At 52.8% G+C, this 20,219-nt stretch overlaps 8 protein-coding genes across 8 annotated transcripts; 2 read left to right on the forward strand and 6 right to left on the reverse strand.

Moving 5' to 3' along the window:
- Positions 1-470: 470 nt before the first annotated feature.
- Positions 471-2,792, reverse strand: DSM5745_07992 (GMC family oxidoreductase; the record flags this gene model as incomplete). Its single annotated transcript, XM_026750008.1, has 7 exons — positions 471-913; positions 968-1,314; positions 1,386-2,001; positions 2,050-2,093; positions 2,141-2,394; positions 2,446-2,599; positions 2,650-2,792. The coding sequence occupies 7 exons, from the start codon at positions 2,790-2,792 to the stop codon at positions 471-473; spliced, it is 2,001 nt and encodes a 666-aa protein (XP_026601012.1).
- Positions 2,793-4,617: 1,825 nt separating this feature from the next.
- Positions 4,618-6,366, reverse strand: DSM5745_07993 (Zn(II)2Cys6 transcription factor; the record flags this gene model as incomplete). Its single annotated transcript, XM_026750009.1, has 1 exon — positions 4,618-6,366. One exon carries the CDS (start codon positions 6,364-6,366, stop codon positions 4,618-4,620), a length of 1,749 nt encoding a protein of 582 aa, XP_026601013.1.
- An 869-nt stretch (positions 6,367-7,235) lies between these two features.
- On the forward strand, positions 7,236-7,560 carry DSM5745_07994 (dolichyl-diphosphooligosaccharide--protein glycosyltransferase subunit 4; the record flags this gene model as incomplete). Its single annotated transcript, XM_026750010.1, has 2 exons — positions 7,236-7,429; positions 7,533-7,560. The coding sequence occupies 2 exons, from the start codon at positions 7,236-7,238 to the stop codon at positions 7,558-7,560; spliced, it is 222 nt and encodes a 73-aa protein (XP_026601014.1).
- Positions 7,561-7,730: 170 nt separating this feature from the next.
- Positions 7,731-10,492, reverse strand: DSM5745_07995 (putative C2H2 finger domain protein; the record flags this gene model as incomplete). Its single annotated transcript, XM_026750011.1, has 2 exons — positions 7,731-8,026; positions 8,122-10,492. 2 exons carry the CDS (start codon positions 10,490-10,492, stop codon positions 7,731-7,733), a joined length of 2,667 nt encoding a protein of 888 aa, XP_026601015.1.
- A 523-nt stretch (positions 10,493-11,015) lies between these two features.
- On the forward strand, positions 11,016-11,711 carry DSM5745_07996 (60S ribosomal protein uL24; the record flags this gene model as incomplete). The annotated part of the gene is made up of 3 exons (XM_026750012.1): positions 11,016-11,034; positions 11,184-11,296; positions 11,439-11,711. 3 exons carry the CDS (start codon positions 11,016-11,018, stop codon positions 11,709-11,711), a joined length of 405 nt encoding a protein of 134 aa, XP_026601016.1.
- Positions 11,712-12,675: 964 nt separating this feature from the next.
- Positions 12,676-13,504, reverse strand: DSM5745_07997 (synaptobrevin family protein; the record flags this gene model as incomplete). Its single annotated transcript, XM_026750013.1, has 2 exons — positions 12,676-13,390; positions 13,467-13,504. 2 exons carry the CDS (start codon positions 13,502-13,504, stop codon positions 12,676-12,678), a joined length of 753 nt encoding a protein of 250 aa, XP_026601017.1.
- A 452-nt stretch (positions 13,505-13,956) lies between these two features.
- DSM5745_07998 (uncharacterized protein) lies at positions 13,957-15,993 on the reverse strand (the record flags this gene model as incomplete). The annotated part of the gene is made up of 1 exon (XM_026750014.1): positions 13,957-15,993. One exon carries the CDS (start codon positions 15,991-15,993, stop codon positions 13,957-13,959), a length of 2,037 nt encoding a protein of 678 aa, XP_026601018.1.
- An 879-nt stretch (positions 15,994-16,872) lies between these two features.
- On the reverse strand, positions 16,873-20,161 carry DSM5745_07999 (ion transporter; the record flags this gene model as incomplete). Its single annotated transcript, XM_026750015.1, has 2 exons — positions 16,873-19,871; positions 19,924-20,161. The coding sequence occupies 2 exons, from the start codon at positions 20,159-20,161 to the stop codon at positions 16,873-16,875; spliced, it is 3,237 nt and encodes a 1,078-aa protein (XP_026601019.1).
- Between the last annotated feature and the right edge of the window lie 58 nt (positions 20,162-20,219).

Below are 20,219 nucleotides of genomic sequence, written 5' to 3' on the forward strand. Positions count from 1 at the left end.
TTATATTATGTAGTGAAGATGCAAAGGGTGTTCTGCATCGTCATTGTGGTCATGGAACCCTTGATCTTTGTATGAGATGGAGCGGCTACCTACACCTGTCTAGCTCTGCTATCTACTACGGAATTTGTATAATTTTAATGGAGAGGTGGGCTGAGGGGCTGTATGGGCTGTATGGGCATGCAATGCGGAGGAATCGGTCATTATCAGCCGCTGAGACTACGTTCATACGCTGCAAAGAGTATAGAAAGAATCAAATTGGGAAATCCAAGGGACTGGAATCCAACCTCATCATAATTACGAGTACATTCCCGATCATAGTGGTCTGTAATCAAAGGATGCATAACACAACATAACCTAGAATGCACATATCTGAAAGCAAAAAGCTACCAAGCTAGTCACATACGGTACTTCATACTCTCCCACCCAATATCCAATCTCACTCTGTCTCATGTCTCATCAATCCAGAGCCCCTACAGCCTCGCCAAATTCACAACCTCCCCCGGCGCATGATACTCCGGAACCTCCATCTTCAGCGCATCCCCAGAGTACCCCAGATCCTCCGCCGTAAGCACCGCACACTTCTCGCCAATCAGCAGCGCCGTGCTAAACGTATTGCAGCCAACGTTATCCGGGCAGATCGAGAGATCGCAGACCTTCAGCCCCTTGACGCCGTGGACATTCAATCGCTCGTCGACGACGCCGCCGTGCGGCGCGATGTTCGACCCCTCGCGCGGCGCCATGCTGCACGTCCCCAGCGAGTGCCAGGTTGTTTCGACGTGGCGCTCGACCCATTTCTCGATGTGCGCGATGTCCTCGCGGCTGTAGTCTAGTTCGCTGCGGGACGCGAAGGCGTTGCTGTTGAGCGTGCTGGGTTTGGGGTCTTTTCCTGGTGTTAGGGGGTGGGACCAGGAGCCTACGGGGGTCTCATGTTAGTTTTCTCGTTGTAGGTTGGGGGGAGGAGGCGTACCGTGTTGGATACCCGCGCTTAAGTGGTTTGGCCCTGCGTATGCTTTTGTGGTGGCGAGATCCATGTCCTCGGAGCGCACCTTGGAGTTGTACGCGAAGTGCGGGTGCATGCTGGTGACCTCGCCGGCGTACGAGGACATGCGGCGCGCGGTCTCGCGCGACTTGATGTAGCCCCAGACCATGGCGGCCATGTCGCGCTTGTCGTTCATGAAGCCGGCGTCGAAGTCCGGGACCTCGTAGGGGTCTGCGGAGGTGATGTGCGTGCTGCCGCGGGAGAACGGGTACTCGAGGAAGTGGAACATGGTGAAGAACTTCCCCGGGGGCATGAGCATGTGGTCGCCGAACCAGCTGTAGGCAAGCTAGTGTTAGCAGATGCGGTAGGCATAGGGAAATTGTACTTGTGGGTAAGCAGGGCATACCCAGAGATAACAGAGTAGTGCATCACCGGCTTATCCGGCTTGTTCTTAAAGTACGTCTCCCAGCCATCGACGAAGTCGGGGGTCGGCCACTTCTTGAACTCGTCGAGTTCCTGCTGCGTCGGGCGGATCTTCACGCCTGCGTCGATACCGTTCGTTGCCAGGGGACCAGTCCCCTTGATGTTCCACTCCTGGAACACGCGCTTCTGCACCTTGGGGTCTCCACGGAGGAAGTCGTCGAAGGTCTCGACGTCCGGCTTGGCTCGGTACGTCGAGAAGGTCAGGTAGTGGTCCTGGAAGTTGCGGCCCACGCCGGGGAGGTGCACGATGGGCTTGACGCCTGCGCGGCGGAGCTTCTCCGAGTCACCGACTCCGGAGCGCTGCAGGATGAGAGGGGAGGAGAGGGTGCCGCCGCTGACGATGATCTGCTTGCGGGCGCGGAAGATGCGGCGCTGGGGCTCCTTGCCGTCGAGGGGCTTGGTTGGGACGGTGACGACGCCGACGGCGCGGCCGTCTTCGATGATGACCTTGTCGACTTTGGTGTTGCATTGGAGGTGCAGGTTGGAGTATTTGGCGCGAGTGCTGTGGACGTAGGCGTGGGCTGCGTCGCTTCGGCGTCCTAGGTTATGTTAGAAGGTCAGGTAGAACTCAACACAAGACGACATACCGGTGTCTCGGTTGATCCACTTTAGCCAGTGCTCTGCTCCATGACTATCGAAACGTCAGAATAGCTCCGCATATACGATGAGAATACGGACCCCGTCTTCAAGTCTTGCAGGTCATCCGTGACGGGAATGCCTTGAGACTCGGCTGCACGGAGGAAATCCTGCGCAATCGGGTAGGTATAGTTGCCGAAAGAGACCTTGATGGGTCCCGAGTCGCCATGGATCTCCGGGTTGTTGCAGGCGCGCTGGTACGTCTCGTGTTTCTTCATCAGAGGGATCAGCTCCTCGGTCGTCCAGCCCTTGGCCTGGAAGTCGTCGTAGTCGGAGGCTGATGCTCGGGTGTACATCTTTACATGTCATCAGCACAAACACCTAGGCTTATAGATGTAACAACGTACCATGAAGTTGATGGAGCTACCGCCACCGAGAATGTTTGCGCAAGGGACAATAGCCTGACGCCCGTCAAGGTGCTCGGACGGCCGCGAGTGGTAGAACGAGGCGGTCTTGGAGTCGAGCTTCATGTTGACGGGGTAGATACCGGGGCGGTAGACCCTGGACATCATCAGCACTGACCGCCACCAGCCAAGCCAAGGAAGCCTCACCATGGGTTATTCAAGTTGTTCTCGCCGGCCTCGATCAGCAGCACGGAGAGGTTGTGGTCGAGGTTGGCGAGGCGGCCAGCAGGGACGCAGCCCGAACTGCCGCCGCCGCAGATGATGATGTCGACCTCCTCGGGGATAGTCATGGTGACAAGAGGTCAGAACGATGCAATGCCTCTCTCTGAGGTCTGATCTGGGAGAGATGGAAGCAAGACTGGGATTTGCCCCGGGATTTGCTTGGTCTTTATAGACCTGCCATGGACAGCTGTGGACTCGGTCTTCCCCGCTTGCTCTTCGCGCTCTCTTTCATCCTGCATCCTGAACCGCAAGGATGTCTAACCCCGCGCGTGGGGAAGGACATACAAAGCGGAGATCTCACTGCACAGCCCTGGGCCAGCTGGAGCCAGCACATCTAGACCCATACAGCTCCCCTGCTCGCCGGATAGATCGGGCAAAGCTCAGCTATCTAGTGGATTAGCAGAGGTACCATGGCAATCCCAGACATGGATTATGCGGAGACAAGGTTTGATACGAGGAAATATACGTAGCATAAGCCCAGGGGATTGGTGAGATCCGGATAATATCCCATGGAAGATGCTGCGAGCTGCGAAAGGCAATTGGAGAGAGTTGCAGACGATGCCTCCTCATTCCGGTTCAGTCTCCAACCAAGCCAAGGATACCGACCCCTCTTATTCTAAAACGAGAATCGACATTAGTGAGTAACAGCCCGGACTATCTTTTGCTGGGCGTCAGATCCAGCATGGCTGTACTTACAGGCTATCATTTTCTCCCTCTGAGCTACGAGACCCGGGAAAGTTTCCCAGCAGATTAAGAGTATTAGCTAGAAGAGAGCATGTTCTTCCCAATTGAGGGTTGAAAGACAGATTCGACCACAATTATCAGGGTAAACGGCGCTTCGTAGTCAACTACGTCTGCCCTGCGCTCCACAGGTGGAGAAATGCCGGCACGCTAGATCCTGCTTGCGGGGTTATGCTTATTGCATTCCAAGATATGTTGATACCTCTCGAGCAGCGGTGGAGATGGAGATAAGCCCGGCAGCTGGAGCTTACGGGCCAATGCCGTAGTATGATGATAACCGAAAGCTAGAATCCTCTATATGCAAGCAAAACAGCAAGAACATCACTCATAACAGAGACAGACAACCCATGGGAGCCAGGAGCATCTAGGTACATGTTCACCACTGATTCAGGCAAGAGCAACCAAGACAGTCTAGCGGTGGTCAATGAATCAACAGAGTTCCGCATAGCGGGGAAGCTGCGGGAGCCCCGGATTGAATGCGGGGTTGGTCTTGGGGTTGGCCGCAGATCCAATCGATCCTAGCCTCATCGGTATAGACAAGCCAAACCAAGGTGCTTTGTTAAGCGCGGACACACGTCACCTAGCATATCCCTTGGCCGAACAGAGCCAAAGGACCTCCACATTGGAGGTCCACATTCAGACCACTGATGGCACCGCAACCAATCGAGCAGTGGAATGCATCCAGTGTCAGAAAGTACCTCCAGTCGCCCGGGGTATTCTATTTCTAGCCTCCCGGGCGCTTCGTTTGCGGGGCGAATACGCCGTATGGAATATGAATGCATTCAGCTCGGCCGGGTAGTGGTGGATAAACCCGCATGGATGCAGTGGAGGTGGATTGATTCGCGGTTTCCGCCCTCGCATTCCCTTTAATTGATGGACTATCATTGTGATGCTCTCGCTAGGCCTAGATGCGGGGAGGCCGATTGTCTCCAACTCAATCAGACAGGGAAGGTAGGACGCATTGGCTGTCCAAGAAGGCCTGAGGGTTGCGCTGCCGCAATGCAATGAACTTGTGGGGACAGTATTGACTAGTGTAAAGAAACGGAAAGTGTGAGTAGAGTAAATCGTCATTATGGATGGGTATCATGAAACGAGACAAATCAACCGAGAAAGAAGAAGAGTTGCATGGAAAGTAAAATGTCCAAGACGTCTCTACCTCGGGAGGGCCTCTGCAAGCCAGAACCGGCCGTTGTTGTCAAGAACCGTATTCAAATCAATCTGCTCCATCGCCATTGTCGGCCGTAAGCCCATGTCCATGACATCCCGAGCGACGGCTTTGATCTGCCGCATGATCGACTGCGAGATCGCCCAGGTGGTTGACAAGGTCTTGAACACCCCGATGGTCAGCGCCAAGCGATCGCGACTGGGATCCGGCATCTGCCCTGCTTTGACCGAGCAAGCGGCAAGTTGCACGATCGAGCTCATGACAAGCGAGCAGATGAAGAACGGCGTGTGTTTGACCACGGGCATCCGGATAGAGGCGAGCGATGAGATTTCGCTGGCGGCTTTGACGGCCTTCATCGCGTGGGAGTGGTGCGAAAATGCAGGGATGGAACATGGTCCGTGGTGCCCGCAAATCACTTCGGCCGCGACGGCCGGGGATGAAAGCAGGTCCGAACGCGGGAAGTGGAGGTAGATCGCCGTGCCGTTCACGACCATTGTGGCCTGGAACATCATTTCGTCTACGGTTCCGTCAGGCCGCATAAGCTCCGCTTTGGACTCTGGGAGGAGGTGGAAGAAGCTTGTGATCCGGGCGTCGATCGATTCCACCTGGTCCTGTTGGCCTTCAACCAGGTCTTGAATGGCCACGACTCGCCCGAGGATTCGCGCCGCTTCGATTCGATATGTATAAGACGAGAAATCCCGTTCCTCGTCGGCAAAGACACGCTCATCAAACTGCGCGATCGTCGGCGGCGGCGGAGGCTCGATACCATCTTGGTAGATTCGTTCCTCACACGGAAGTGGCACCTCGAGGGGCACGTTATGTGTTCGAGGAGTCTTTTGAAGACCGAGTGCCGTTAGCATACCCTCAATGATGAACAGTTCCCACCATGTCCGCCTCAGACACTCTTCTCTTAGGGGGTCACCGCCGCCCATGGTGGTAGCAAAATCCCTAGTGTGAAGACCGAGTTCAAAGGCCATGTCAACCGCAGTAATGATGCAATCTTTGGCCTTGTCACGCTCATTTCGCGAATGGAGGACAATTGCGAGCAGCAGAAGTGCTTGAAGTTTCTCCATCGACCTTTCCTGCTCCATGACAGTTGCCATAATGCCGGGTCGATAAGTTTCACTCGATACGGCGGGGGTGAAATGAGCTCCAATGAACTTGACAACCTGCTCAAGGAAAGGCGGCACACGGTTTTGATAGAGCACCCTGATAGGAGGCAAAATCGGATGTGAGGGGTGAAAGTTCTGGTAGTAGATGTCGACGAGGAATCCATCATTCGAAAGTGAAGATGATGATTCAGGAGTCAAGGGCGCGTTCTTGACGACTGCCTGCTGCGGAGGACCAGGTTGTTCGATGAACTGAGGACTACTCCCCGAAGAGCTTGAGTGAGCAAGTGTTGTCGTAGGTACATACGGATAAGGGTTCATCCAGTCCACAGGCACATTGTAATAGCCAAGGTTGGGATCAAAAGTGGCAGCAAGATCAGCCGGCAGTTGCTCGGGCGAGGAGGGATTGGCCCGGCGTTTCTTCGAGGGACCTTTGTATCCGCGGCGCGACGGGGTATACTGGCATTCTGCGCCGGTGGCCGCACAACGGCTACACACAGGCGTGGCGCCATCACACTTAAGATGTTTATGGCGACATAGAAGACAGGCAAGAAGAGACGGGCCCGAAGCCCGCGGTGGTTGTTGTTGGGCGGGAAAGGCCTTTGCAGGTAAATAGTGCTCGTTCATGGTGACTTTTCTTCAGCAAAATGTAGCGATGAAGAAACCGGGATATATGCAAGGAGCATAAGCACAAGGCCGATCGCCCCTCTTGTATACCAAAAGTATGAGGGACAGTGATAAACTTCCCGTGATAAGCGGAACCAAACCAGAGATGCGGGGATGACACAGGAAGAAGTAAAAAGGCTTCAGCGGCCGCAATCGTCTAGCAATTCGAGAAGGAAAAGTCGGAGAGAGCTCAGAATGGGAATGAAAGCCTGGACAACGGTATTAAGCGGCGAGTAGATCGGATTTGCTCAGGAGGCTTGTCACCAGCCAAATTTGTAACCGGGCCGTTGCAGCAATCCGACCCTCTTTGGGTGCGACTAACTTTGAGGTTAGACAAGATTGATGAGAACACGACAACGTTCCTAAATGGGTCCAGACGCAACGACGATGGAGAGTTTATATGGTCCTCTGGATGGCCATTCAACGAGATATGGTACGATGGTTGCAACGTAAAGTTGGAGTGATCGGAGGAAGCTCCCCGCCGTTGAAATAATGCCGAAGTATTGGGAATCATTATGTAATTATACCCTTGTGCTACTTCCTTGTGCTACCCGATTAGGACAGACGTCTCACGGCGTTGACGACGACTAATCCCCAGGCCTTCTGGTACAATCAAATCTCCTCTATAATCGCCCTTGTTTCCGCAGTGCTTCCTTGTGCTCAGTCTGGTAAGAAATCAATTTGCAACCCTTGCCCAGTGCTTCCCTCCTTTTCGCCTTCCCCTTGCTAACTACCAACGTGGCATCCAGCGACGAGCATTAGTCTCCCTATACCAGACGCCCAATTCTACGTGAATCTCGGCCACCCGCTCGGCTAGCGCATACTTCACAATGATTACCGACAATGAGCTCCACCGTCTCGCCGTCTTTCTCGGCTCCTGCGCAATGATGTTGATCGTCCTTTACCACTTCCTAGAAGTCAACGCCAAAGAAGACGAAGATGAGGCTGCCACTACACTCAAGAGCTCTAAGGGCGGCCCCACAGATTCTCGCACAGCAGCTACTACGGCGACCGCGGGCGGTTCGTCAGCGACTATCGGAGGCAAGGACCGATAAACGGCTTGATGTGTACTTCATACTTTATGTGGATTTCTACCTGTTCGGCAATTGAAAGCAAACATCTACCAGTTTATTTGTTATCGTGACGGATTATTGAGCGCGAGCCTCTAGATATCCCAATGTCCTGTGGATTAATATACAAACAAGAAAATGACCGAGTCCTTGCTGAAAGATATGTCGATAAAGTATAACTCCTGGACGCCAGTCCCTGCGGCACGCAAATGCAAGGCATACTACAATTCGGCGTCACCCAAATAGAATAAACATTCAAGATGCCGAGCGCACTTCATAAACGTCCTCCTCAGTGCTCACCCTTTGATTGCGCAAAGGGCTCGCTAGCTCACAGCCACCCGGATCGAGACCGACACCAATATGTTCCTTCAGCCGTTGTACTGCCCTAAAGATCTCCTGAGCCTTTTCCTGCTGCGAACTGTTTCCGTGGACTTTGTTAAAGGCGCGAATGGAACGGTAGTCGGCAGGGAAGATGAGCGAATCTTCGTTTCCAGGCTGGTTGGATTCCGGAATCGTCAAAGGCACTGTGCTTGAGCTAGAATCCAGATCCACTAGATCCCAGGATTGGGAAGAGGTTAATAAACTACAAGAACCATTGAATGTACTTGTTTAATCTGCTTGAAAAGCAATCATTGTGCTTTCTCACCACTTGTAGCCACAGCTGGCCCGTCACCCAGCTTCCACGCAAGAGAATCTAGATGTTCTTTCTTGACGTGCTTCATCAGCTCCGCAGCCGGCAAGGTCCCCGTGAATTGGCAGTTTTTCCAGCCGCAGGTGATTTGATGTGAAACATGGCTCTTGAAGATATGTTTCTTGAGTACATCGAGGTTGTGTAGCTCCGACTGACAGTTGTTCCACCGGCACGCAAAGACAGGATAGGACGAAGTAGGCTGTGGCGGCGCGACTGGAGCAGCAGGAACCTTGGGTTTGTTTGTGCTCCCAGGCGGTCTTCCACGACGTTTCTTCTCCATTGAGTTTGGCGTATTGGGCGTATTGGGCGTACTGGGTGTATTCTGAGTTTGCGATACCCGCTGAGGAACGGGCGAGGGCACTGGCTGTTGACTTTGGAGCTGAACCTGTGGCTGTACTCGAAATTTTGATTGCTGCGGCGGCGGCGGCGGCGGCGGGGGCGGCTGGACGTGCTGCAAGGTTGGCGGAGAGGGGTTGTGTTGCCTTTGGCTTGGTTGCTGCGGGATGAAAGTGTTGTTGACGGGCAGCGCGACTTGCACTGCGGGCGCGGGCGGTGGAGCCGTTTGCTTGGTTTGCATAGCAGCTCTGTGCTTGGCGACTTTCGCCAGCGTTTCACGTGACGGGTGGCCTGGGTCGACTAGATCCCATTTAAACGTCGCCAGATCCGAGTTCATGTCTACCGCGGTAAAAACATCACGCAGGCGAAGTAGATGATGGTTCAGGCAGGCCTCTGTGGGATGACGGCCAGCCGCAATGAGAATGTCCCTGGCAATGGTCTGCGGCTCATACGCAGTTTTCTGGGCTGCGTCCGCCTCGTTTAATTTGCTCACTATATCTGAACGGCGTTTCAAATGCGTTCTGTCTGAAGGGTTCTCGGGTTTGAACGTGTAGGCTGCAAATCTTCCATGAGGGCCAGGCGGCTGAAGATGCGATGCGGGCTGCTGAGGTTGAGACGAAGCGGGGCCAGATGGGACTGTTTGAGTGGACGGGGGCCTTTGATGTGGTAAAGTCTGCGGCACCTGCTGCGGTACGGGTGGTGTGGCAGTTTTTGCTGGGGGTGGAACAGACTGCGAGGTAGGTTGTTGAGTCGAAGGTCGAGAGGCGGGTTGGGAAGCAGCTTTGGTCGCAGGCTCGGTTGCTTGTTTGTTGGTGGATGTTGCCTGACTTGCCGGCTGCGGGGCCGATTGTCGAGAGTTTTGCGGATGAGCCTGGGCCTGCATTTGCGGGAACGGTCTAGAAGGTGGAATATATGGCGGTGGCGGCCTAATCTGTGTATCTGAAGGCGCGACTGTCTGGGGAAGAGACTGAGGCGGTGGGTTTGGCGAAGCGTACTGTGATTTAGGCTGTGAGGGGGGCTGTGCGTGTTGCTGCGCTGTGAACTGCGTAGCCGAAGGCGCGACAGTAGTTGGGAGAGTCTGAGATGAGGTCTGCGGCGAAGCATATTGTGAAGCGCGCCGAGACAGCTGCTGCGCGTTGATCTGCGGACTAGAGCTTGACGTAGCTCTTGGGGTGGCTTTCTGCTGAGCCTGCGGCGCATACTGAGAGACCCGTTGTGTTTGCATTGCTGGAGATGCAGTACGTTGAGGTTGTACTTGTGCTGTTGGCCGCGCTTGGGTCGGCGCAACATATTGGGAGCCGGGCCTTTGTGGAGTCAGCTGGGAGGTACGCTGAACAGCCGGTTGCGCTGCAGGCTGCGAGATGGGAGGGTTAGGCGTCTGGGTTGTATTGTAGTTCGAAGTTTGACTATCTGGTGGGACAACCGGTGTTCGAACTTGCGAATAAACAGGCGACGCTACTTTGGGTACGGCCCGCGAGGCAGTTTGTAAGATTGACGCCTCCACCTTTCGTCTTTTGGCATCGTGTCCAGAGTAAGCCTCCTCAGCCGCATTCGACTCTCCGGATCCCGATTGTGCTTGCGGCATTGGAGTTGGCAGCTGGCGACTAGTCGGGCGATTCGGAGATTGCTGTGGAAGTGAAGTCGTGGGCAATCCTGACCCCTGACTTTCAGCGTAGGTCGCCTGTCTCTGGTACTCACGAGCCGGCGGCGGTCCCCACCGATACGACGGGTACGGCAATACGTCCTCGAGACGCACGTATGATTCCTCCTGCTGTTGATATGTTGGGTAATATTGAGCTTGAGTGTTATTGTTGCTGTTGTTGGTGTTCACTGAGGTCTGTACGTTCGGATTCGAGGACGAGTTATAGAAGGGGCTTCGCCAGTGGGAATTTGAATTCTCTTCGACGCGAGGGGTATTTTGGCTCATGTTCGTTGGCGCGTAGTTCTGAGGGTGAGGCCAATCGAGCCAGGGAAATTGTTCATCGGCCATACTGAGGGGAGCTCGTGCACGGAATTGTCAACGACGCTGAGGGGAAGGTTGTTTCGAGTGCGGAGTGAAGAGCCGGTAAAGCTGCGCATCACGGGGGTGGGATAAGAAAAGATGGGTATAATCGGAAGCAAATAACCTTGCCGTTAATTTCATATAGAGCTCTCCTGGCGTTATTCTCCCTGGCGGACCGCGACAGCGCGCGACTTCGAGATCCTGGCGCAGATACCACGGGTCCCAGACGCGACTCATCTTTTCCAGCCACGCTTTAGTCAGCTTATGAACGTACGCGGCTAGTCTGGGAAAGCGGTCAACGGCCCAGGAGGCAGTACCCCAGCCAATCAAACCTCAGCCGCCAGCCCTAGCCTTAGCGGGACGTCATGTGACGCACATTTCCACTGCCCACATTTTCGGCTAACCATCGAGCCCAGTCGAGTGAAAAAAGAAGTCCTTCGACGACAACGACGACAACACCACGACCCTTTCTCCAGAGTCCGGTCATATATCAAAAGGAGGCTCTGCAAAAATGGCCGTCACAAACCAGGGTACGTCTTTACGGAAATTCTGTCGACTCGCTCTGGTTGTTCAGTTCTTGTGCGCCGTGAATTAGTCGGGGGATTGTTCGAATACGACCAGACGACTTGTTTATACGCCAGGAATATCAAGGATGGATGCTGATGGATTCTTCGAATAGCAATCTCCTCCTCGCGCAGGAAGTCGCGCAAGGCGCACTTCAACGCTCCCTCCAGCGTGCGCCGCGTTATCATGAGCGCGCCTCTCTCCAAGGAACTCCGTGAGAAGCACAACGTACGCCCTATCGCCCTTCCACCCTTGAATACGATCTCCATTCCTACGCGAATTCGAACGATGGCGAGAAATGGAAAAGAATCATCGAAGAATTTGACGGGAATGGGAAACAATGGCAACAGCTGACGGGTATGAAATATAGGTCCGCTCCATCCCCATCCGCAAGGACGACGAGGTCACCATTGTCCGCGGCACCAACAAGGGCCGTGAGGGCAAGATCACCAGCGTCTACCGTCTGAAGTGGTGTGTGCACGTCGAGCGTGTCGTCCGCGAGAAGTCCAACGGCCAGAGCGTTCCCCTCCCCATCCACCCCTCCAAGGTCGTCATCACCAAGCTCAAGATCGACAAGGACCGTGAGCAGATTCTGGAGCGCATCAGCAAGGGTCGTGAGGCCGTCAAGGCTAAGTCCGCGTAAGGGACTGGAACTGGGACTGGAACTTGCATTTTGTGTTTCTATGGATGAATGGCGTGGGAGTACAATGAGATCCTGCTGAATCTGATCTTATCTTGATTCTCTTAAATGAGCAACATCAAAAAAGAAATATACCTGCTACGACCAGACCAGACCAGATGGCTTCCATTCGCGCACCACCTTTATGAATGACAACGAACGAATTGAAAAGGTCAAAAGGAAGGGGTTTCCAATTGCTTCTCTTCTCCCGGCTCGCAATCACAATCGCAATCGCAACGACAACGAACGTGCCCGAACGCAGCAGCGATTGCGAACCCGCCTCCCTCTGTTATTTCCGCTTGCTTTTTCTTCCCATCCCCCATCCCCCAACATTCGCCAAATTATCTCCTCATCTTTCCCTTTACCATGATTGATGAGGTATACGGTTGGCGTAGAAGGAACCGCAGAGTCTGGACTTCCAGAATTACCTCTGCCTCGCTTGCAGACTCGCCCTGAGCTACTCACTATAGCAAGGACGCCGCGAGTTTGAGAGTGAGATACATGCTCTTGTAGATTGTAAGGTTTGATTGTAGTTCGTGGGCTCGAGGGCATATAGCATGCAATGGAAATGTCAATCTATATCATCAATTTTCTACTTTCAGTAGTGTCGAAGCTCTTCAATAAATTGGTAAACATCAGCAAATATTTTTCAGCCGCTGTCCGGATGAGCTTCATGCTTCCACCTAGCAGGTCAATAGGAGTTCAGCCGCAAAGACATGGCGTGTCGTAGATTCTCGTCATCATCAGAAAATATAAAGCTGCTGGTAGAAGACATGAGAAGAGAAGGCGTAAGCATAAGATACAGGAAAACCCCATTTATCCAACAACCCAAGCTTGCATTAGGACTCTACAGAGCCTTAATCACGCCGGGAAGATACCCGTCCTTCAAGCCCTCGAGACCGTCAGGTAATAAGGTAATACTCCACGTTCATCGACCAACGCAGCTCCCCCAGCCCGGCAACCCACATAACATCCCCACAAAAAGATAGATTAGGAAAACGACAACCACCCCCAGGAGCACCATGAGCTTCGTATTCTTCCACCACATGCTCCTGCGCAGCCCGCGACTCCGCAACCGAAACTCATGCGCACTCCCACCCAGCCGATCCGTCTTATCAACCAGCAAATCAATCCTCTCCCCGCGCTCCAGCACCCTCTCAATATTCTCCGTCATGATATCCCGCACACTATCGATCTCCTTCCTAGCAGAGGCTAGCGAATCTGCCGGCGGCGCCGTGTTGAACGTCTGTAGAAGACCGCGGAGCTCATTGTTGAACGCCGCACAGCCGTATGCCGGTAAGCTGGCGAAGTCTGTGGCTGTGGGGGGGTAGGTTGAGAGAAAGCGGCGCTTCATTTCGAGGAGGAAGGCGAAGGGAATGCGCCGGCCTTGTTCGGCTGTTGCGACGACGATGTAGCTTAGGGGGGCGTAGGAGGAGGGTTCGGAGGTTGAGGAGTCTGCTGGGCCGGAGGGGGAGTCGGAGATGTAGTGCACGAACAGGCGCTCGTGGGTATACGTGAGTTTTTGAGACTGTTCATGGCTGATTTTGGGGAGAATGATTGAGGCGAGAGACGAGGCAGCTGTTGTGGAGGAGCCTGGGGCAGAGTGTTCGGCGAGAATTGTTGTGCGATGCGCGATGCAGGAGCTGAAGGTGATTGTCAATTGGGTCTGTAGGGGTGTAGGAATCGCATGAGCTTGGAGCAGCGCTTGAGGTAACCTACTAGAGCAGAAAGCTCGTGGGCTTAGATGATGAGGCCATTGTGGGAGGCTGGATTCCGACGCAATTCCAACTTAACCAGGCCAGCCGCGTGAAAGTTCCGGAGAAGACGACTGATCTGAGCGACTCGAGACTCGAGACTCGAGAGATTATGCCGTGACGTCGTTGATGCCAAGACTTTCCGCCTTATCACGTGCTATACCTTCTCAGCAAAAGTGCCCGGAATGTTGACGTCTTTCTTCTTTACTTTGTGCTTCTACTGCCAATTATGGATCATGGTTTATTGATTTGGCTGTCAAATAGGATTGCCCAGGTATCAGGAAATTGATGCCATTTCAACGTGCAGTTTGTCTACCGATGTGCCTATATGTAGGCCAGCTAAGAGTATGCAGGCGAGAAGTTGGTCATAGAATCTCATCATTGGTATCATGGGCATTATTCATCATCAGCTCGTCTCACTCTTTCGGCAAGCGAACCAGCTTAGCTATTCTTCGCTATGTAGCATCCTTCTTTCCTCTAATCGGAAGTTTCACTACTCTGTCGTCCAAGCTCAGTTCTTCGAACTCGCCGAGATCACCGATATGGCCATGGTCCAAAACAACTGTGTCATCACTATCGCTATCATCGAAAGCATCATCGTCAAAGTCGTCTGCAGAAGAGTCTAGCGCAAGAGAGAGCTCTTCGTCCACCAACTCGAATTCCGAGGCTGCGTCTGCCTCGGACATGACTTCTGAATCGAGAGAGATGACTTCACTGGAAGCTCCCTCGGTAGCTCTGTGGGACGCACCATGGACCGTGCTCTCAAGGAAGGAAGTGATAGAAGGTGCAGTTGAGGGCGCAGCACTGCCGGTATGGATAGAAGGCCCCGGGGTAGAAAAACCACCCGCCTCAGCGAACGGAACTTGGTCTGCGTATACGCCACCAGTTCCATCATCACAGCCTCCAGCCCATAGGGGAAGAAACCGATACTGTTTTTCGGTAAGGCCGGTGAGAGTATCCGTGAAGTTGTATTCCATTCCCTCTCGTCTCGGTGCGCACATTCTCTTGACAAATTGCCGCATGAGATGATCGGCTTCGTCGACGAAGAGAGCAACAGTGAAGGCTCCCTCTTGTCCATATGCGTCACCACCACCGAAGTACTTTTTCTGGTGTTCTTGAGGGAGGATGCTGTTGACAAGGCAATTAAATGCACTGGCTTTCTCCCATAGCTCTGTCATTCTCACGCGGCGGATGATCGCGTCGTGCTGGTCACGAAAAGCCCCAATATTGCCGCCGAGACTGGCAAGGGAGGTGCCCCAAGGAAGGGAGGTGCCCTGAAGCACTTCAGCCTCTCCGGAGCCAGCATTCTCGGTGAGTCTTTTGTCTCTGAGGCGTGTCCAGAACGTTCTCGTCATTAAGCGCTGTGTCAAACTCAAGTTGTTATAAACATGCAGAACATCATTTCTAGGGTAGGTTTTAGACTGGCAAGTGTCCGTTGGAAACGAAGCCTTCCATTGCTGGGTAAGAACCGATATAATCGAAGTCCGTACAAAGTCCTTCAAGGTGGATATGAGGTCATGTTTGATTTCCAACGCGTGCTGAGTCTGTGTTTCGCGTGAAAGAACCTTTTGGATTTCGGTTGATTCATGCAGCCAGAGCATCTCGTTCCCCGCAAGCTCGACGAATTGCTCAATGACATGGGCAAGGAGTGACTTGCCAGCGTATTGAATTCGGTCTTCGTCATCATCATCCAGGGATTCTCGGACTCTCTCATGGACAGTAACCTTTGCTTTGTTGGGAGTAGGAGCGCCAGAATCGTGCAGAAGCAGCAAAGCCTCCTCTCCAGCCAGAACACAGTATGAATCCTGCATAAGATGTGCGCACTCAATACCCTTCCCTAGTCGATAAGTGATCTCCGGATGGACCTCTATAAGGCGCCGATTATTGTCCTCATAAACCCAAGACGCAACTCGGACGCTAACATCAGGCATCGTCGCTATCTCGTACAGCTTCGCCACAGCGAAGAACGTCCAAAGCTTGCAGGGGGTATCGAGCTCAACGTTAAGGTTTTCAATCACTCGCAGAATGTGAACAATGCCCGCGCGGTGTCTGTCAGGCGAGTACTCGGCAAGGTAGCCATTCTCATCTTTTTCGTCACCCGGCGTCTCAAACCCAGAGACCAAGCTTGTAGGAAGGGACCATCGAACCTGTGCATCGGCCCATGTTCTTAAACCGAGCGGGCAACTAAGCTCCGCTATAGTGAGGAGGCCTTCTTCGTCTGTCGTGGCAGGGGATAAGTCAATAATGTATTTGATGCCATCAGGTAAGCCCCCGCGCCGCTTTATATTCCGTTCTTGCGTCTTCTGATCGAACTGTCGATGGAAGAACGGGGAACCTGTTTCCAGTAACTTCCAGCTGTGAATTCGGTGGCCTATTGAAAGAGCACAGCTAGGATGTAGGAAACCAGCTGGAGCGCGCGATGGAAGGTCGATGACAGCCAAAGTGTCGGCATCCTCCAAGAAGAGAAGCTCACGGAGCCCGGAAGTACTCATGTTGCCCAGGGTCGGATTGAATCTCCGCGATATAATGTAGAGCTTGAGTCCAGGTGTTATGAGGAGAGTAGATGATGAATGGAGTGAAGCGAGCAGTGGTTGACTCAAGAGAGAAAACCAAAATAGCAAGCTCTAGTTGATGACTCTGGCCGTGGTTGAAACACAAGAGAACAATGAAAGAAGAAATATGCAGATGAGGCTGAGTGTGAGTTCCAGTTTCCAGCTAGTCAGCCTTCAAATGCAAATGGTTGGTTGGAAGTTGCAGTGAATCGTCCGGATCAGCCTTGCCCAGCGCTTTGAGTAACACTTGCTGCCTAGGGTATCTTCATGTGAGACGGTATGCCTATTGAATTGAGAGACCCCTGACTCATGTAAAATAACCAGGACAATGTACGGTACAATGTTAAAGTGTATTCCCAAACAGAAGTGTGTTGCCTTCCGCCACCATGTCTATGGACCTTGGTCTATCCAACGCGGGTTCAATGCTCGGATGACACTGACCTATTACTGAACGATACCGTAAAGCAGTCGATTTTCAAATGTTCTTATCTGCGGACCGGGGGGTTTACTTCGGATAGTCATCATCTGTGGTTGCATGGTCTTTCTCTATGAGACCTCGCCTAGGTATCTAGAATATGAAGGGCTTGAGAGAGTGAAGCATGACGGAAAGGAGTCTTAAAGCGTACACTCATAAATCTCGTTAAACATACAGCATATCGTCTAGCCGGCAGTCGGTCTAGTAAGTGAAGCAATGTAAAGGCGAAAACCATACTGAGACATCCACCCAAGATAATACACAATAGTAAGAGAAAGAACAAACATCCAAAGTAGGAGCGGATAGTAAACATTGCCCTGCATAGCAGAACAAAAAGCAAAGCATTATACATCATCGTCTGCGTCGCTATCCGAGCCGTTTCCAGCGAGAGTGGGCTCCGCAGTGCGAGTCCCATCACTCGTCTTACTCTTCTTCGATCCAGGAGCCTTCTTCTTCCTCTTCTGCTTGTCTCGTTGGCCAGACCGCTGCTCGTCAGCGCCACTTTGGTTGCGGCTAGACCGGAGGTCTTTAACCTCCTTGATCACCTCGCGGAATCCTTCTTCAATGTTGTTCATGCGGGCCAGAACGAGCTTGCTGAGGAGATCCTGGTTTCGGTTCGGGCTGTCTCTGCGTCGGATGCCGCCTGTTGCGTACGCCATTTGCGTGGTGAAGCTCGAGGGTGCGCCTCCAACAAATCCGTTGGCGATGGCCTTGCCATCACCTAGGTCTGAGCCGAGGCCCTCGAGTGCGGATGCTTCGTGATGCCATGAGCCGTGGCCGTGGCCGTTACCGTGATCGGATCCGATGACGTTACCGATGTTCGGCACTGACATGGGATTTGAGCGGAATATGTTTGAGTTGAGGGTTCTGCCGGCATCTAGACTGTGTCGTCTTTCCAGTGTGTTGCGATTCATGGATACCACGGAAAATGAGTGACTTGGTATGATTCGAGGTCGGACTGAGGGCGATACCGTGTCGCTTTCTCCATCGTGACTTGATGATATGGGGTTGTAGAGAATTGTAGCACCAGACGGGTGCCGTGAGTGATGCCGAGAAAATCGGTTTGGACTGTTCTTACGGGACTTATGCTTTGCTGTAGACGGACGGGAACTGTAGAATTTCGGCGTAGCTTTGCCCTGGGCCACAGTCCTATTATGGCCAGAATTGTTGCTAGAATTATGGTCCGACCTTTGTTCAGTCATAGCATTGTCATCGCTCGTAAGCTCGTTGTCACCTTCAATGTCCGTGTGATGAGAGAGCCGTCTTGCCCTCTCTGGTAGCACGCTCCTCCCGTTGCGCGGTGTGACAGGAGAGGAGATTGCTTGCGGTATATGATCCTCGGTCTCAGAGACTGTAAAGTCACGAAGACTGCGGGCTTGTCTCCGTCGAAAGGGGAAGCGGCCTTTGGGACGTTCAAGTCGGTCAACTACATCAGAGTCTTGCTCATCGGGTGGGTTAACCGGGCCAGAACCCATGCCTTGCATCCAATGGTTAACTAGGTGGTTTTTCTTGTCGATGGCTCTCTCAGGGCTCCGGTTGGATCTTCCGCCAAATGGTTGACGGAACACTTCGGCCAAGGCTCGGTCTTGCTGGAAGGTAGCCACAGACGGTTCTCGAATCAGTCTTGATACACGCGTACTCAAGCCCCTCAATCGATGAGGAGCACGATTTGTGGTAGTAGAGGAATCGATGAGGTCGGTAGATTCAATCATTTGTGGGCTTAAAATCGTTTTCTCGTACGCGCAAATCGTAAACAAGATTGGCATGTGTGTAATTTTGATAATGGTCCGGTTGAGCCGCACATACTGCCTGAACGGGATCAGCCATCGAAGCGGAGTAATGAGCCAGGCGAAGATATTCGTTGGCGCCACGTATGAGAAGAGCGCATCAGATTTGACCATCGAGATTGTATTGACGGCGAACAAGAACTGGTGTTCCTGGTTGGCATTCTGTACAATTCTCATGAAGGAATTTGTGAGGACGGTGATGAGTATAGTCATGATCACGAAATGACATATAAACAGGAACATGGTCAAGATCGCCCTTCCAAGGACACCATATTCGTCCCAAAGCGTCCATGCAGCAGGGGTAAAGCCCATGACCATCTGGAACAGGGCGTACGCCACGGACCCCGGAGTCTCATCTTGGCCGATGCTAAGACAGGCCACCAGAAACCCACTGCAGGCGATAATGATCAGAACAAAGACCGCCACTAGGTCGGAAGCCATGATTCGGAATGCGATTAGCAATTGTGAGAAATAACGGTAATGATCCAGCACCGAAAAGAGTCGCGGAAAGAGAAGCACTGCATTTGCAGCCAGAATATCGTACGCTCTTTCGGCGACTGCCTCCTTGGGTGCGTATGGCACCACAGCACCATATAGCCGCATGCAGTAGAAGCAAAATAGAAGCGCCAGAATGCCAATATCAAAGATGTTCCAGAAACTCATGAGATAGAGGCTAAAGCCTTGCTCGTTGAAATTGATTAATTCATCCAGCATAAACCCCGCGCTCCAGAACCAGAACAGAACTTCTAGTGACGTGATGCCAATGCTCCGCTCTTGCAGAACGGCAAGGAAAAGACAAAGAAGAACGGCGAAAGAACACGTAGAGAGAAATTGCCTATAGCGGGGAACTCGTAAACGGGAGAGCTTAAACGGCGAAGCATCACGCGGATTATAGAGTGTCACAGACCGCCGTAGGCGTGATGTATCGGAGGCGCTTTTGTCTGAAACTCTCGGGGTATTGTTGCTAGAAGTGGCACCGTAAGAGACTGGGTTTCGAGCCTGTGCGGATGCGCGATGAAGGCTATCCGCGACAGAGTGGAAGACAATCGTGCCGGCCCAAATAGCCTCGAGCTGTTTGATAACCAAAGGATGCGACAAGAAGCGTTTCGCCTGGGCACGAATGGCAATCTCAAGGCATGATATTCGAGCAGCACTAGGACGCGGTTTACCTCCGCCTGCAGATGCCCATCTGTTGTCATCCACCTTTTGCCCCTGAAGGGGATAAAAGTCGTACGACAGAGCATCAATCAACTCGCGCGTAGTGTAGTCTCTGAGCAGCTTGATAGCGATAAGTTCGCATACCATCGCTCTTGTTTGGTTCGTTCCACTATTTCCAGGATTCGAGTGAACTTCCCGGTCAAATTGTAAGCAGTTTGTCATCAGTGCGTATAGAGTGGCTCTAGAGAAGTGCACTTCTTTGATTTTTTGCTGGATGGGTTTCACCAGAAACTGCGATATCTGGGGCGAGCGCAGTTGTTCCCAGGACAAATTGACATCACACCGCGCAATGATCAGTGACCGAATGGAACGTGTGACATCGAAAATAGGTAGGGCGTCTGAAGGAGCAACCGATAAGCATAATCAGCAAAAGCGACGAAAAATCCATACCTAGGTGAGGAGCTGAGAAAATCGGAAGAAGAGGCGTGGACTCGATGGGAGCGTCCTCGTCTTCCCCGTCGGCATCTTCATCTTCAGTGCTCTCCTCGTCATTATCTCCCTGCCCGTTATATCCCCGGTTTCCATTCAGCAATGGCCATCGCGACTCGTCGGTAGCGTACGGTGATGCGAACTGTGTGTTTTGCGCGTGATCTCGTCGCTTCTTGGGACGAAGAAGAGAGGCAAGCATGATTTAACGCCTCCCAGCAGACAAGCGACGAGACAATGTAAGCAACTTTTAACGCATG

Source organism: Aspergillus mulundensis (assembly GCF_003369625.1).
Source record: "Aspergillus mulundensis strain DSM 5745 chromosome Unknown scaffold_9, whole genome shotgun sequence".
In the NCBI taxonomy this organism is placed as follows: domain Eukaryota; kingdom Fungi; phylum Ascomycota; class Eurotiomycetes; order Eurotiales; family Aspergillaceae; genus Aspergillus; species Aspergillus mulundensis.